Below are 18,231 nucleotides of genomic sequence, written 5' to 3'. Positions count from 1 at the left end.
GGGGGAGGGAAGGGAAAAAAATCTAAGATATATGGATGTGATTATAGAAAACTGGAAACAAATAATTTAAATTTTTTTAAAAAGTATCTGCTGTGAGGATCAAATGAGATAAGTAAAGAAATTTACAAACTTAAAATAAAATATATAGAGAACTGAGTCAAATGTATGTTGTAGAAAATTGAAAAAAATAATTAAAAAAATTATTTATGGAAGAAAACAACAAAAACAACAACCACCTCTTTCAGAATGAAACTTCCATGTAAGAACAATTAAGCAAAAACTATCTTACATAATGGTCCAATTGATAACTTAGGCAATCAGAACGGAGGTGTTTTTCATTATATACTTTCTAAGGATCTCATTGTTTATTCACTTATTCTGACCTGGCACCCCTTCTGAACTATGTACTTGATGTTAGCTTACTCTGACAGATTAGTTCCTTGGTGGGTGTCTATTATGATACCCTAAGGTACATCGTTGGTACTCTAGTCCTAAAAACATAGCTCACAAGCCACCACTGGCAGGGTTCTCATTAATAAGTCAGTAGGAATAATTGCTTCTTTTAAAAGGCACTTACTGGGGGTGCGGAGCCAAGAGGGTGAAGTAGGTCGGACCTTTAGAAGCTCTGCACCCACAGCCCATAAAATACCTGTGAAAAATGACTCTAAAATTCTGGAGCAGCAGAAGTCACAAAATGACAAAGTGAAAGAAATTTTCAGTCCAAGGCAGCCTGGAAGGCTGACACAAAAAGTCTATTGCACTGGGCATGGAGCGTGGTGCAGTCCACGGAGTACAGACCAGCTTTGGTCACAGCAGGCACAGGACTGAGCAGGCCTCAGGGGGTGGAATCCCTGGCAGCAGCTGTGGTTCCAAGATTCCAAAACCCACAAACTCCAAAGACAGCTTCAAAGGTGAGTGAGAAAGCTCTTTTACCCAGGTGAAAAGGGAAAGCTGCTTGGCCCCAGCCCAAGGCGGCTGCAGCACCCATTTTTGGAGCCCTCAGAACACTGGGGGGATGAAGCTGCTGGTTCGGTTCTCAGTTCCAAGTGGCAGTCCTGGGCGAAGGGAAGCACTGGCTGGCATGGTGGAGCTGGTGGAGGCTCTGGAGAGGGAATTCTATTCGCAGATCCTGGGCAGAAAACCTTATGGTTGCTCTTAGACCAGAGCACAGGCCAGGAGAGGAGGAAACTCCTCTCCCTTGATTATGCCACCTTGGAGGAACTGAGAACTTACGGGTTCCCCAGAGTATACCCTCCCTTTGACAAAGGACTCAAAAGTCAAGAAACTAGCTGGGAAAAGGCCCAAAAAAAGGGAAAAAAAATAAGACTATAGAAGGCTACTTTCTTGGTGAACAGGTATTTTCTTCCATCCTTTCACGGGAGGAAGAATAATGCATACCATCAGAGGAAGGAATCAAAGTCAAGGCTTCTGTACCCAAAACCTCCAAAATAAATATGCAATGGTTTCAGGCCATGGAAGAGCTCAAAAAGAATTTTGAAAATCAACTAAGAGAGGTGGAAGAAAAATTGGGAAGAGAAATGAGAGCAATGCAAGAAAATCATGAAAGGAAGTCAACAGCTTGCTAAAGGAGACCCAAAAAAATGCTGAAGAAAATAACACCTTTAAAAGCAGACTAACTCAAATGGCAAAAGAGAACCAAAAAGCCAATGAGGAGAAGAATGCTTTAAAAAGCAGAATTAACCAAATAAAAAAAGAGGTTCAAAAGCTCACTGAAGAAAACAGTTCTTTAAAATTTAGAATGGAGCAGATGGAATCTAATGACTTTATGATAAACCAAGAAATTACAAAACAAAACCAAAAGAATGAAAAAATTGGAGACAATGTGAATTATCTCATTGGAAAAACAACTGACCTGGAAAACAGATCCAGGAGAGACAATTTAAAAATTATGGGGCTACCTGAAAGCCATGATGAAGAAAAAGAGCCTAGATATCATCTTTCATGAAATTATCAAGGAAAACTACCCTGATATTCTAGAAGCAGAGGGTAAAATAAATATTGAAGAAATCCATTGATTACCTCCTGAAAGAGATCCAAAAAAGAATAACTCCTAGGAATATTGTACCAAATTCCAGAATTCCCAGGTCAAGGAGAAAAGACTGCAAGCAGCCAGAAAGAAACAACTTGAGTATTGTGGAAATACAATCAGGACAACACAAGATCAAGCAGCTTCTACATCAGGGAATCAAAGGGCTTAGAATATGATATTCTGGAGGTCAGAGAAGCTAGGATTAAAAAAAAGAATCATCTACCCAGGAAAACTGAGTATAATACTTCAGGGGAAAAAAGGTCATTAAATGAAATACAGGACTTTCAAGCATTCTTGATGAAAAGACCAGAGCTGAATAGAAAATATGACTTTCAAGCACAAGAATCAAGAGAAGTACGAAAAGGCAAACAGGAAACAGAAATCATAAGAGACTTACTAAAGGTGAACTGTTTACATTCCTACATGGAAAGATAATATTTGTAACTCTTGAAACTTCTCTCAGTATTTGGAGAGATTATACACATATACACAGACAGAGGGCACAGGGTGAGTTGAATAGGAAGAGATCATATCTAAAAAAACATAATTAAGGGGTGAGAGAGGAATATATTGAGAGGAAAAGGGAGAAATGGATTAGGGCAAATTATCTCTCATAAAAGAGGCAAGAAAAAGTTTTTCCAATGGAGGGGAAAAGTGGGGAGGCAAGAAGGAAAAAATGAATCTTACTCTCATCCAATTTGGCTTAAGGAGGGAACAACATGCATACTCAATTTGGTATGAAAATCTATCTTACACTACAGGAAAGTAGGGGAGAAGGGGATAGTGAGGTGTGGGGGGAAGATAGAAGGGAGGGCAAATAGGAAGAGGGAGTAATTAGAAGTAAACACTTTAGAGGAGGGAGGACAAGGTCAAAAGAGACAACAGAATAAATGGGCAGGATAGGATGGAGGGAAATATAGTTAGTCTTTTACAACATGACTATTATGGAAGTCTTTTGCAAAACTATACATATATAGCCTACACTGAATTGCTTGCCTTCTCAGGGAGGATGGGTGGGGAGGGAGGAAGGAAGAGAAGTTGGAACTCAAAGTTTTAGGAACAAATGTTGAGAATTGTTTTTGCATGCAACTGAGAAATAAGAAATACAGGTAATGGGGTATAGAAATCTATCTTGTCCTATAAGAAAAGAGAGAAGGTGGGGATAAGGGAAGGGAGGGTATGATAGAAGGGAGGGCAGATTGGGGTAATGGGTAATCAAAATGTATGGTGTTTTGGGGTGGGGGAGAGGATAGATGGGGAGAAAATTTGTAACTCAAAATCTTGTGGAAATGAATGTTGAAAACTAAAAGTAAATAAATAAATTTTAAAAAAGAAAAGGTATTTACTGATTTGCATTAATAAGAACTAATAGGCTACTCCCAATTGTTCTAATTCTTCTATACAATGTGACTAATGTGAAAATATGTTTAATAGGAATGTCTATGTAGATCTTATATCAGATTGTATGCCCTATTGGGGAGTGGGGAAAGGAGGGAGGGGGAGAAAATTTAAAACTTATAGAAATGAATGTTGAAAACAAAAAATAAATTAACTAAAAAAAAAGAATTAACAGCAAAAGAAAAGGAAGAATTACTCTTCCTGTTTAATTGTTTTGGTGCTTTTGACTCTTTATAAACCCATATGTAGTTTTCTTAACAAAGATACTAGAGTGGTTTGTGATTTCCTTCTCCAGCTCATTTTACAAACAAGGAAACTGAGGCAAACAGGGTGAAGTGACTTTCCCAAGGTTACACAGCTTATAAGTGTCTGAGGCTGGATTTGAACTCAGGAAAATTCATCTTCCTGACCACAGGCTTAGCACTCCATTCACTGCAGCATCTAGCTCCCCTAGTAATTATTGGAGTACCTGAAAGCCAGAATCAAAAAAAAGTATCTAGACATCATATACAAAAACTTATCAAGGAAAACTGTCCTGATATCTTAGAACCAATGGGTAAAGTAGAAATTTAAAGACTCCAAGGGTCACAACTTGAAAAAGATCCCAAAGTGAATATCATTGAGAATGACATCAGGAATATCATAGAGAAATTTCAGACGTCCCAGGTCAAAAAGAAAATACTTCACACAGCCAGAAAGTCTTGTGGCACTACCATCAAGATCACAGAAGATTAAGCAGCTACCATATCAAATGAGTGGAAGACTTGGAACATGATATTCCAGAAGCAAAAGAGCTTACACAAGAATAACTTCTCCAGCAAAACTTGATTTATAATCCTTCAGGAGGGAAAATAGACATTTAAAGAAATAGAGAACTTTTCAGTAACCCTGATGAAAACACTAGAGCTCAACAGAAAACATAAATTTCAAATGCAAGACTCAAGAGAAGCGCAAAAAGGTAAACAAGAGATTATTCCACATCCAGGAGTCAAGACAGCCAAGTAAGAAGTAAATTGCTCTCATCTTCCCTTATTGACCTTTAAAATCCAGAAACTACAGCCACAGGAAAAACCCTGGAACAGCTGAGCCAGCAGAAAAACATGAACTGCAGGTCCAGGAAGCCTGGAGGATTAATGAGAAAGGCCCCTGTTGCTCTGGGGAAGGAGGGGCAGTGGAGGACAGAAGGCGTTCCAGCAAGCCAGAGGCAAGCTCCACCTCCGCAAACCAGGGGGAGATCCTGAGCCCCAGGGTGATGGAGCAGGCAAGCACCAACACCAGGAACCCCCCCCCCCCCCCAAATGCCTCAGTACAGGCAGAGGAACCGGCAGACACCAGCTCAGAAAACCACCACGTGTGCCAGCATTCTCCAGCAGCCAAATTTTCTAGTGCTTCAGCACAACTCCCGGAAGCACAGCTACAGGATGGCAGATATCCTCCAGCAGTCAAACATTTGAACCCTGGGCCAGCAGGTGTTCCCCAAGGTCAGACTCCCCACCCCTACCCTGAGAGTTCCAGTCTTAATGACCCCAGCTCAGCAAGAGGTAGATTGCCAGACCCCTACAGCTTTTGGCTGCCAGCTCCTAAGGCCCCAGTACACAAAGCTAGGAGCACCCGGGCTCCTAGCACAAGAAGCTTGAGTCAGTGGTCCCTGTGTTCCAGCAGGAGAGCTCAACTTTAAAAGCCAGAAAACAGGAAAACACCATGAGCAAAAAGCAGAAACAGACAATGACTAATATAATAAAAATGACAATTCTACCAAGTTTATCTTATTCATTGCCATACCAACCAGACAACTGACAAACTATTACATAGAGCTAGAAAAAAATTAACAATTCATCTGGAAGAACAAAAAGTCAGTCAAGGGAAGGAAATCAGTGAAAAAGATGTAATAGAAGGCAATCGAGCAATACCAGATTTTGATCTATGTTACAAAGTGGTAATCATCAAAACGATCTGGTACTGAATAAGAAAGAGAGGTTGGGCACGATACACTGGAGTAAATGTCCATAGTAATCAAATGTTTGATAAACCTGAAGATCCAAGGTTTGGGGAGTCAGAACTCATCATTTCACAAAAATTGCTGAGAAAAATGGAAAGCAGTTTGGAAGAAATAAGGCATAGACCAAGCATCTCACATCATATACCAAGATGAGATCAAAATGGGTAATGGGTTTAAACATAAAGGGGTGATACCATAAGCAAATTAGGGGGGTATGGAAAAATTTACCTGTCAGATCTATGAATAAGGGAAGAGTTTATGACCAAACAAGAGATAGAGAGGATCATGGGAAATCAAATGGACAATTTTGACTAATGAAATGTGAAAGCTTTTGCAAAAGCAAAACTAATATAGCCAAAATTAGAAGGATATGAACCAACAGTTGCTAAAAGAAAAATTCTAAGTTATTAACACATGAAATATTGATCCAAATCAGTGTGGATAAGAAAAATACAAATCAAAACAACCCCAAGGTCTCACCTCAAACACAACCAGTAAACTGGCAAAGACAACACATACCTGAAATAACAACAGTGTAATATCTCTGAGAAGGCATATTTAATTACACCTTTGGTAGAGTCATGCATTGGAAAAAATCATTCTTGAAGGTAATTTTAAATTATGATATAAAACTGGATCTTTACTCAGAGATCCTACTGTTAAGAGAGCTCAAAGACAGAAAGAAAAATCCCATATATACCAAAAAAGCAGTATTTTTGAGGTAGCAAATGACCTAAAACAAAGTAAATAACCAATGACTAGGTAATAGCTAAACCAGCTGAGATACACAGGATCAAAAAATCCATAGTTAAGACATCATTTTAGTCTCATAACTAATAATTAATTTTTTTTTCCATTAATGTTTAACTTGGCAGTTTCTCTATAGTTTTCTTTTCCTGTTTTGGTCCCCTGGTTTATGTATCAAGACCATATTTGTGTGGAGAGGGGAAGGGAAAGGGACAAGGAGAAGGAGACTAGTCAGGAAGACATGACTTCAAATCAGGCCTCAAACACTTATTAGCTGTGTGACCCTAGGCAAATCACTTAGCCCAATTTGTCTCAGTTTCCTCATCTGTAAAATGAACTGGAGAAGTACATGGCTACTCAGTCGAATATTTTTGCCAGGAAAATCTCAAATGGGGTCATGAAGAGTAAGACAACTCAACAACAATACAGCAAGTTGTATACATGTTGTCTTGTTGTTTTCTGAAGTGGAATGTCAGATCCTTGAAGAAAGAATGTCACCTTGTTTCCATGTCCCCACTGCCTAGATAAAGATTTACATAGTAAGGAGTTAATAGATGCTTACTGAATTGAATATAGATTCAGAAAAGGCTTCTCTCTATGTGCAGAGGTCTCGCAAATCTACACTTGAGATTTACTCTACTGATTTCTATCACCTATGGTACTCCTCTTCTCAATGTCTAGGAAATCCCAACTTCCAGCTCTTCTAACTCCTATAATGCAGACACAAAGTATAGGAAATATCTTTCTCCTGAAAGCTCTGAGTATTCTCATTCACATTCAATCCTACTCCCTCCCTTTTCCTTGGCCTAAGTCACCTATACCTAGCCTCTTTCTGTTATTTCCTCTCGAACTCACATTCTATTGTTAAAATTCTTTTCTTTTTTTTCAAATCTTCCTCTTACACTGGGCTTCTGCCTCCTAACAATAATTTTACTGTGGTTCTCCCCTAAAGATAGAACATTCTTCAAAATCTCTAAATCTGACTATGCCTTCTCCCAGAGGGCACAGATCACAGAAATTCACTGTTCTCTTTGCCACTTCCAGAATCTACTTCCATCCACTTCACTCAACAACTCCTACTCTGAGATTCATGTCACTCAATTAATTCCTGAGCCTTGTTGCTATTTTCCCACCTTCCTCCTTCACTAGAGTTTATGGCTCACAGTCTTTTTCTCCTACACAATGCATACCATCATTTTTGGTGATAAACATTCACATTAATGTTTCCTCTAATAAAAATCAAACTCTTATTCATCAACCAAATTCATTACTTCTATCTCAGCAATCCACCGGAATCATTACCTTAAAATCATTTTGAAAGTGGTCCATCTCTAAGAAATTCTGTTCTCTGTTCACTACATACGATCATCCAGAATCACTCATCCTGAACCTCATTATAATCTTTCCCCTTCACTTCTTCCTTTTCTACTAATCTATCACACCCATATTCTGGTTTCACTTCCCTCCATTTTATATCTTCAAGTTCAACAAAACATGCCATAATATGAAGTAGTCTAGCATAAGAGATAAATTACTAGGCTTGGAATCAATAAGAATTAGGTTCAAATCTCAAATCTGACACTTATTAAGGGTATGAACAAAGACCCATCACTTAACCTGTTTGAGTTTCAATTTTTTCATATGTAAAATAGGATTAATAATACCCGTGGTAATTACTTTACCAGGTTCCCAAATACTTTGCCAAAATTTAGATCAAATTAGGTATCTGGAACACACCCTGGATGTAACAGTCTTGTAATCCTACTAAGAAATGAAATGATGGTTAATCTGGAAAGACTTGTCTGTAATTAAAACTTTATCTTTGTGTTCAACACTCCATTTCCTAAATGTTCATGAACAATGCCTTTAATAAGTTTTGCCACTGATCTAGTTCACGGGAAAAAAATATTAAAAACATGTGTTAAATATGTTTATAGTAACATGCATATATGTGTGTACATATATATACACATAGACATATACATATAAATATACACAGTAGATTTTCAATCACATCACTGAGAAATACCACTAAGAAAAAAAATTCAGTTACATATGCATGCCTATAGATACATATGAAATTTTATATGTAAAAACTGTCACATAAATATATATAATCAGTAAAAGGTTGGGATGCTATTAAGAAATTCATTAAGAAATACTGTATTTGTTTATACTTAATAATATGGGAAAAGAGTAATAAGACGAAAACATTTACCTCCATTGGTTTAAGCTGAGCATCAAGGTTCATAGCAGGAATTTCTCGGTACCATTCCCAGGATAAATTTCGCTGAACAGTCACCTCAAGATTTATTGGTTGCATTATATCTATTACTTCAGGAAACTGGCCTTCAACAAACTGAGACCTGTGATTAAAAAATGACTGTTCTGAGTTGTTTTATAAGCAATTAAATAATTTTTTAAAAGTTAACAATAAAGATTAATTTAAACGTCTATTTTCATACACATACAACAGATATATATATGTATGTACATATATAGAGAGGATATTTTTTCTATTTGTCTAGAAAAAGGAAATATAAGTTTTTCCATTTTATTGTGATATGTATATAAATACATAATGAATGCATATATATTATATATAAAATTTATAAAGTACATAACTGAATGCACTGAATGTTTTAAAATAGTTTGGGAATGCTTTAAAGAGAGGTTATACTCAACTACTCCTAATAATGGATATAAAACATAGATAAAGTAATTCATTCGTAGCAATTCAGGTGACAAGTAGCACAAATCTTTAATTTCTCTTGCTTAAATTGAGGCAGCTGGACTGTGCAGTAGGTATTAGGAAGACCAAAGCTCAAACCCGACCTTAGACACTTATTAGCCATGTAACCCTACGCAAGTCACTGAATCCTGTTTTCCACAGCTTCTTCATCTGTCAAATGAGATGGAGAAGGACATGGCAAAGTACTCCAATAGCTTTGCCAAGACAACCCCAAAAACGAGGTCACCAAGAGTCAAACACAACTTCAATGGCTGAACAACAAGACATCTTAATAGTCCCTGACAAACCGCTACTAAAATCATCTAGCAGATCTTTATTACAAAGATTTAGATTAGATTTAGTAATTATAGAAATGAAAAAGTAAAGAAATCCTGATGTTCCACTTCATACCCACAGACTAGCAAAACTGAAAGAAAAAAACAAAAAAATGTTGTGAGAATAGCTGTAAAGTGGCTGTAAAACAGGCAAGCTGATAAGCAGTTGCAGGAGCTATAAATTGGTACAACCATTCTGGAAAGCAATTTGGAAGCATACACAAAAGTTACTAAACTGCATATCATGTTACCCTGTCATAGCACTACTAGGCCTATACTTTAAGATCAAAGACAGAAGAAAAGGTCCTATATGCGCAAAAATATTTTTCCCCATCCCTCTGGCTCACAACCTAAGAGTCATCCTGGATTCCTCATTATTTTTCATCCCCCATAACCAATCTGTAGCAATGGTGCATCAATTACACCTTTGCAACTTCTCTCAAATACAACCAATACTCTCCTCCAACACGGCTACCACTCTAGGGAAGGTCTTCATCACCTCATGCCTAGATTGTTGCCAATAGCCTGCTGGTAGATAAGCCTATCTGAAGTCTCTCTCTACTCTATGAACCCTCCATCCACTAAAGGAATTTTCATAAAATGTAGGTTTGATCATGTCCCTCCCCACTCAATTAATTCCAGTGGCTCCCTACTGACTCCAGAAACAAATGTAAAATATTCTACTGGGCATTCAAAGCCCTTCATAACCTATCCCCCTCCTACCTTTCCAGTCTTCTTATACTTTACTCCTGATACCTGTTCACCCAGTAACATTAGCCGGCTTCCTAGTATCTGGATGTTCTACAAACAAGATACTCCATCTTTTGACTCCAGGCATTTTCTCTGGCTGTCCCTCATGCCTAAAACATTCTCCCTCCTCTGTTCTGACTCATCTCTCTGGCTTCAAGTCTCAATTAAAAGTTCACCTTCTACAGGAAGCCTTTCCTAACCCTCTTATTTCCAAAATGCTTTTCTTCTTTAAATTTCTTCCCATTTAGCCTGCATCTAGCTTGTTTTGTATATATTTGTTTGTATGTTTTCTCCCCGACTTGATCGTAAGGTCCTTGAAGTCAGGGACTACATTTTGCTTCCTTTTGTTTCTCTAGCACTTAGTGCAAATCCTGGTACATAACAGACACATCATAAATATTTATTGAATGAATGAATGAATAATACTTAAAAGGAAACTCAGAGGCCATCTCATTCCACCAGTACTGACCAAGAATTTCTGGAACGCAATTTACAATTTGCAGTCATTCAGATTTCCAGTGAGGGGGAGTCCACTACTTTTTGAAGCAGCTTATTTCATTTTTCGACTATCTGCCTTAGGGGGAAGTTATTTTTTCTTAATTTGCCTCCCTGCAGCTTCTAACCAATGCTCTGTAGGCAAAAGAAAACAAGTCTGACCAATCCTGACTCAGCTTCTGTACTTCTCAGCCTCTCTGTCTGCAGCTTTCCCACCCTGGAGATATTTCCTTCCTCAAGTCTGCTCTCAGGATGGGTGTGTCCCTAGACTCACTTTGATTTCAGGAAGGGCCACAGCTTTGTTCACTTTGCTACTAGTCTGACTAATCCTCTGGATTTCCCCGCTACTCACCAAGTAGCACTGCCCTTACCCCCCATTTTTTCTTACTACACCTTTGTGACTCCTTTTTATGCATCACCCTTCCCCATTAGAATGTAAGCTCCTTAAAGATAGGGACTGTCTCACTTTTTATTTGAATCCATAGCACTTAGTACATTTACCAGCACACACTAAGTGCAAGCAACACTTTTATCTCCCATTCCTCCAAACACTCAAAAAATAGTATCATGTGCACTCTGAGTCTTTTTTTTCTATAAGTTAAACATCCCCAATTCCTTCAAATGATTCTCATTTGCCATATCTTTTGACAACCTGATTGCCCACTTGTGAACACAGTCCAGTGTGTCTTTGCCTTTCCTAATGGTGTCCAGAACTAAACACAACACTCTTAATGTGGTGTAATCAGGGCAGATTATATGTTTTAGGATTCTATGGAATGACTTTATTTAGGATAAGTTAAGAATAAATCCTCTCATGTACAACTCCTACTATTTTGAGTGAATATGAAAAACTGTGTAAGATGACATATGGCAGTTAAGAATTCTTCTGTCAAGAAACCATACTCCCCAAACAAATAACTGTTATTTCCCAAGGCTATTGGCATAATGTACAAATAAACGTATCTGAAATATTCAAAAAAGTCATGTAAAGGAATGTAGCATACAATCTAATGCTAAAACTGTGAAACTTTAGGCTACTAGCCTAAAACTGCACTAAGATATTTTTGGATAACCTATATATTATTACTCTCTCCTCAGCTGTAACCTCAAAAGTAACAAAGAACTATAGAAAAAGCATAAATAAGTCTCAAATTGTTAAATTTCTAAGAACAATTATTCCATCTGATTCTACCTAAAAAATATTTCCATTTCCACAACTATACATAAAAAACTCAATTAATGAAAATAACATGACAATAAAAACAGCAGGCCACTAACTATTATTATAGCAAGAGGTTGTCTTTCCTAGGTATATTTGGGGGAAAAAAAACCCTAAATTTTATTATAAATAAATTATAAATAAAAGAGAAAAAAAAGTAGTCCCCAAGGAGTATAAAATCCTGAGGTTGTTAATATCCTACATATCAGTCTAGATACTGATAATGTTTAATATAAAATTTTGGAATAATCTCTTTGTTCTCTCTGAAGTAAACTCAGAGAGTGCCTCTTCCTATGTCAGCAAAAGCCAGCCAAGGCCGACTCTACACTCCTTAAGGAGACCTTTAACCTAAGACACTATATCTTGAATAATGAGACTTTCCTTTGATGAATAATGAGACTTTCCTTTGATGAATCTTATTATCTATAGACACATACTATGTTATGAATAATGGGACTTTCCTTTGATCTATAGACATATACTATGTTATGGCGTATTAATGATAAAGAAAATATAGACATCTTAGATCATAATTTCTATTGAACATTGTTTACCCTTTCCTATGTCAATTATCTGTTTAAGGGAGGAAGCCTGCCACTTACTAGTGGTGGGGTTTCTTTCCTTATCACCGAGACATATGCTTACCCAGCTTGGAATCTCAAGGCCTGACTCACATTGCTTTGTTAATTGTCCTGTCTTACTGAATTTATGATTTGTTTAATTAGGAGAGTTTCTTTCTCATGGCAAAATGTACTTAAGACAGATGATTTCTGTACTAGGGAGTCAGAGTCACCTCTGACTCCATAGCGCTATGTAACTGTTTTCTTTATAGGGAATTGATTAATTAATTAAATCATAAAATGTATGCATTTAGCCATGTTGCCTTTTCTCTAACCAAGTTTTCAGGTCAACAATACCAACAAACATTTATACCTGTAGAGTTTCATCTCACTCAACTTCACTGTTATATCATCAATAACAGGTGGAGGGTTAAAGTTGCTCTTTGACACCATGTAGAACTTGTTCTTCATTGTTATTAGCCCAAAATCAGCAACTAAGACGTTTTCAGATGCTGATGACTGAGGGATTACGACAACAGGTGCTTTGATGTGAATGTCCAGGGCCATTCGAGAACTCCTTTTTGCCAGTTCTTTTACACCACCAGCTATACCTGTTGCTTGAACTGTTGCTTCAGTCAAAGCTTCTTTTGCTCTTTGAAAGTTGTTTATAAAAGCCTGTAAGAATTACATTCTTGGTGTTAGTTTGGAATGCCTGAAGTTATTTAAATCAAGGAATAACATTATTACTAAATCTATGTCACTGTTTATAATATTACTCATGCTATCACAGGGTTACTTATATGTCTTCAATATACCACACACACACGCTTTTTTTTCCTGCTTTTGCACTACATTAAAAAAAAGATTCTTTTCAAATCTAGTTACGGGAGCTAATTAGTATTTATATGTAAGACTCTAAGTTAAAACCTGAAAACAAAGCAAAATAAAAGCAATAAGCAGTCAATACAGATGCCAATAACTCCATACACAGAATATCAAGCTATGAGGGTTGTAGTGAAAAAAGCATTTTGTAACCCTTAGAGCATTATAGAAATGTCAATTGGTAGTAGCAGAGTGGCAGTGGTACTGGTAGGAATTGGGGGTCTACTAAAAATCTTTGTATTTCACTTTATTTTATTTTTTTCCTTTAAATGTGTTTTTTTTTCGTATTTATTTAGTATTGTCCACCAGGTACATGTTAAAAAAAAAAACAAAAACAATTTTTAACATTTGTTTTCAAAATCACGAGTTTCAAATGTTCTCCTTTTCCCCTGCCCACAAGAAGGCAAGCAATTCCATACAGGTTGCACGTGTAGTCGTGCAAAACATATCCATAATAGCGTGTGGTGAAACAAAAGATGACAAAAAACTCAAGAAAAATAAAGTGAAAAGGAATAAAACCAAAAATGACTTCATTCCACATTCAGTTACCATCAGCTCTTTCTCTGGAGATGGATATCATTTTTCATCCTAAGTCCTTCCAAGTTGTCATGGAGTGTTGTATTGCTGAGAACAGCTTTCACAGCTGATCATCTTCCTTTGTACCAGGTACATTGCACTTTGCATCAATCCAGGGAAGCCTTTCTAGGTTTTTCTTAGGGTCTCCCGCTCATCATTTCTTATAGTACAATAGATTTCTATCATAATTACATAGTACAGCTTATTCAGCCATTCCCCAATTGATGTGCATCCCCTCAATTTCTAATTCTTTACCCCCAGAAAAAAAAGATGTTGCAAATATTTTTACACATACAGGTCATTTTTCTTTTTGTTTTTTGTCTCTTTTGGGATACAGACCTAGTAGTAATTGTGTGGTTTTACAGCCCTTCGGGTGTAGTTCCAAATTGCTCTAAAGATGGTGTAATCAATTCACAACTCTGATGACAGTATGTTAATGTCTCTATTTTTCACCCAGCCCCTCCAAAATTTGCCACTTACTTTTTATATCCTATTATCTAATCTAATAGGTATGAGGTAGTACTTCAGAACAGTTTTAAACTTGCACTTCTCCAATCAATAGTGAATCAGAATATCTTTTTCATAGGCTATAGATAGCTTTAATTACTTCATCTGAAAACCGATTATGTCTTTTACTCATTTATTATCTGGGAAACGGCTCTTATTTTTACAATTCTGACAGTTATCCATGTTAGAGAAATGAGCCCTTTATCAGAAAAACTTGCTTTCAAAAAAAGTTTTTCCCATTGCTGACTGTGTGCACTTCCCTCCTGTTCCCTCTACCACCAACTATTCTGCTCTTTCCCTTCACCCCGTCCCTCCTCAAGTGCTTTGCTTCTGATCACCCCTCCCCCAATCTGCCCTCCTTTCTGACAGTCCCCTTTCTCATCCCCTTCCCCTTCTATCATCCTGTAGGGCAAAAGACACCCTCCCCCAATCTGCTTCCCTGTCTATCACCCCGTCCTTCTCTTATCCCCTTCCTCTGCTTTCCTGTAGAGTGAGATAGATTTTCCTACCCAAATGAGTGTGTATGTTATTCTCTCAAGTCAATTCCAACAAGAGTAAGGTTCACTCATTCCTTCTCATCTTGTCTGTCTTCCTCTCCACTCTCAAAGCGTTTTCTTCCCTCTTTCATGTGAGAGAATTTGCCCCACTTTACCTCTCCCTTGCTCCTTCTCCCAGTACATTACTCTCTCCAAATAATTTTTATAGATATCACCTCTTCATGTTCAGCTTACTCTTCACCCTCTGTCTGTACATGTTCCCTCCAACTCATGAGTTAAAAATGTCATCTTTCTATGTAGGAATGTAAACAGTTCAACTTTAATATGTCGCTTAGGATTTCTTTTCTGCTTCTCTTATTTTTTTATTTTATTTTATTTTTTATTTAACTTTTAACACTCATTTTCACAGAATTTTGGGCTCCAAATTTTCTCCCCCCTTGTCCCCTCCCCTCACCCCAAAACACCAAGCATTCCAATTGCCCCCATCACCAATCCGCTCTCTCCTCCATCATTCCTCTCTGCCCTTGTCTCCATCCTCTCTGTCCTGTTGGGCCAAATAACTTTCTATACCCCTTTACCTGTATTTCTTATTTCCTAGCGGCAAGAACATTACTCGACAGTTGTTCCTAAAACTTTGAGTTCCAACTTCTTTTCCTCCCTCCCTCCCCACCCCCTCCCTTTGGAAGGCAAGCAGTTCAATATAGGCCAAATCTGTGTAGTTTTGCAAATGACTTCCATAATAGTCGTGTTGTATAAGACTAACTATATTTCCCTCCATCCTATCCTGTCCCCCATTACTTCTATTCTCTCTTTTGATCCTATCCCTCCCCAAGAGTGTTGACTTCTAATTGCTCCCTCCTCCCATTGCCCTCCCTTCCATCATCCCCCCCACCCTGTTTATCCCCTTCTCCACCACTTTCCTGTATTGTAAGATAGGTTTTCATACCAAAAATGAGTGTGCATTTTATTCCTTCCTTTAGTGGAATGTGATGAGAGTAAACTTCATGTTTTTCTCTCACCTCCCCTCTTTTTCCCCAAACTAAAAAAGTCTTTTGCTTGCCTCTTTTATGAGAGATAATTTGCCCCATTCCATTTCTCCCTTTCTCCTCCCATATATTTCTCTCTCACTGCTTGATTTCATTTTTTTTTTAAGATATGATCCCATCCTATTCAATTCACTCTGTGCATTCTGTCTCTATGTGTGTGTGCGTGTGCATGTGTGTGTGTGTAATCCCACCCAGTACCCAGATGCTGAATAGTTTCAAGAGTTATTAACATTGTCTTTCCATGTAGGAATGTAAACAGTTCAACTTTAGTAAAGTCCCTTATGACTTCTCTTTGCTATTTACCTTTTCATGCTTCTCTTGGTCCTTGTGTTTGAAAGTCAAATTTTCTTTTCAGCTCTGGTCTTTTCATCAAGAATGTTTGAAAGTCCTCGATTTCATTGAAAGACCAATTTTTCCCCTGAAGTATTATACTCAGTTTTGCTGGGTAGGTGATTCTTGGTTTTAGTCCTAGTTCCTTTGCCTTCTGTAATATCCTATTCCACACCCTTCGATCCCTTAACATAGAAGCTGCTAGATCTTGTGTTATCCAGATTGTATTTCCACAATACTTGAATTGTTTCTTTCTAGCTGCTTGCAATATTTTCTCCTTGACCTGGGAACTCTGGAATTTGGCCACAATATTCCTAGGAGTTTCTCTTTTTGGATCTTTTTCAGGTGGTGATCGGTGGATTCTTTCAATATTTATTTTGCCCTCTGGTTCTAGAATATTTGCGCAGTTTTCCTTGATAATTTCATGAAAGATGATGTCAAGGCTCTTTTTTTGATCATGGCTTTCAGGTAGTCCCATAATTTTTAAATTGTCTCTCCTGGATCTATTTTCCAGGTCAGTTGTTTTTCCAATGAGATATTTCACATGATCTTCCATTTTTTCATTCTTTTGATTTTGTTTTGTGATTTCTTGGTTTCTCATAAAGTCATTAGCCTCCATCTGTTCCATTCTAATTTTGAAAGAACTATTTTCTTCAGTGAGCTTTTGAATCTCCTTTTCCATTTGGCTAATTCTGCTTTCGAAAGCATTCTTCTCCTCATTGGCTTCTTGAACCTCCTTTGCCAATTGAGTTAGCCTATTTTTCAGGGTGTTATTTTCTTCAGCATTTTTTGGGTCTCCTTTAGCAGGGTGCTGATATGCTGTTCATACTTTGCTTGCATGTCTTTGATTGCTCTTTCCAGTTTTTCCTCCAGTCGTCTAACATAATTTTCAAAATTTTCTGAGCCCTTTTTGAGCTTTTCCATGGTCTGAGCCCACTGAGTGGGCTGGGATGCAGAAGTCCTGACTTCCGTGTCTTTCCCTGATGGTGAGCACCGCCCTTCCTCATCAGAAAGGAGGGGAGGAGAAACCTGTTCACCAAGAAAGTAACCCTCTATAGTCTTGGTTTTTTTCCCTTTTCTGGGCATTTTCCCAGCCAGTGACTTGACCTCTGAATATTCTCCTCACACCCACCTCGCCTCTGGATCCTCCCAGCCAGCGCTTGGGGTCTGAGACTCAAATGCTGCTTCCCAGCCTCAGGGCTTTGGGAGGGGGCAGGGCTGCTATTCAGTGTGAGATCAAGTTCAGCTGCCTGGGTGGGGGCAGGGCCGCCTCACGGGCTCAATTCCCTCAGGGGGTTTATGCAGAGACCTTCAACAATGGATCCAGGCTCCTGCCTGCTTGGGGAGCCCCAGTCTGCTCCCATCTCCGTTGGTGCCTCCCGAGGCGGCCTGAGTCATGGGGGCTCCCCACTCCCCTCTCGACCTGCTGAAGAGAGCCTCTCACCAACCCTTGTCACCTGTGGGTGGAGGGACCCGCGTGGCTGCTGGAGATTCTGTCCCTGAAGCCTGCTCGGATCTGCTTCTCTTGGCACTGGGCGGTCAACACAGGGCTGGGCTCAGCTCCGCGTCCGCAGCTCGAAGAACCTTTTGCGAGAGGTTTTCAGGCTCTCTGGAACAGAAATCACATCTGCTCTACTTCTGTGGCTTCTCCTGCTCCCGAATTTATTGGCAGCTCTTTTCTACAGATATTTCATGGGCTGTGGGTTTGGAGCTAGCGTATTTGTGTGTTTCTACACCGCCATCTTGGCTCCACCCCTCTGCTTCTCTTGAGTCTTGCATTTGAAAGCCAAATTTTCTATTTAGCTCTGGTCTTTTCTCAAGTACACATTAAATCCCTCCACCTCATTCCCCTCATGGATTACACTCAGTTTTGCTGGGTGGGTGACTCTTGGCTTTAATCTTAGCTTATTAGAGCTCCAGAACATGATATCCCAACCCCTCTGATCTCTTAATGTAGAAGATGCTAAATGTTGTGTTAACCTGATTGTGATTCCACAATACTTGAATTCTTTCTTTCTTGCTGATGACAATACTTTCTCCTTGACCTGGGAACTCTAGAATGACTCTAATATTCCTGGAAGTTTTCATTTTGGGATCTTTTTCAGAAGG

The 18,231-nt window shown here is 38.4% G+C and overlaps 1 protein-coding gene across 4 annotated transcripts in view; it reads right to left on the bottom strand.

Moving 5' to 3' along the window:
- The window catches only part of VPS13A (vacuolar protein sorting 13 homolog A), a 284,410-nt gene that overhangs the window by 150,816 nt on the left and 115,363 nt on the right, over positions 1-18,231 (bottom strand). For all 4 annotated transcript variants that reach the window (XM_072604918.1, XM_072604933.1, XM_072604928.1 and 1 more), the window contains 2 exons: positions 12,658-12,959; positions 8,413-8,560 (listed from right to left, as the gene is read on the bottom strand). In XM_072604918.1, coding sequence (XP_072461019.1) covers positions 8,413-8,560; positions 12,658-12,959 — 450 coding nt within the window. The remainder of the gene's footprint in view (positions 1-8,412; positions 8,561-12,657; positions 12,960-18,231) is intronic.

The sequence above is a fragment of the Notamacropus eugenii genome, chromosome 1, assembly GCF_028372415.1.
Source record: "Notamacropus eugenii isolate mMacEug1 chromosome 1, mMacEug1.pri_v2, whole genome shotgun sequence".
Taxonomy (NCBI): Eukaryota; Metazoa; Chordata; class Mammalia; order Diprotodontia; family Macropodidae; genus Notamacropus; species Notamacropus eugenii.
The sequence above is the reverse complement of the archived record's forward strand: the minus strand, read 5'-3'. Positions and strand labels throughout refer to the sequence as shown.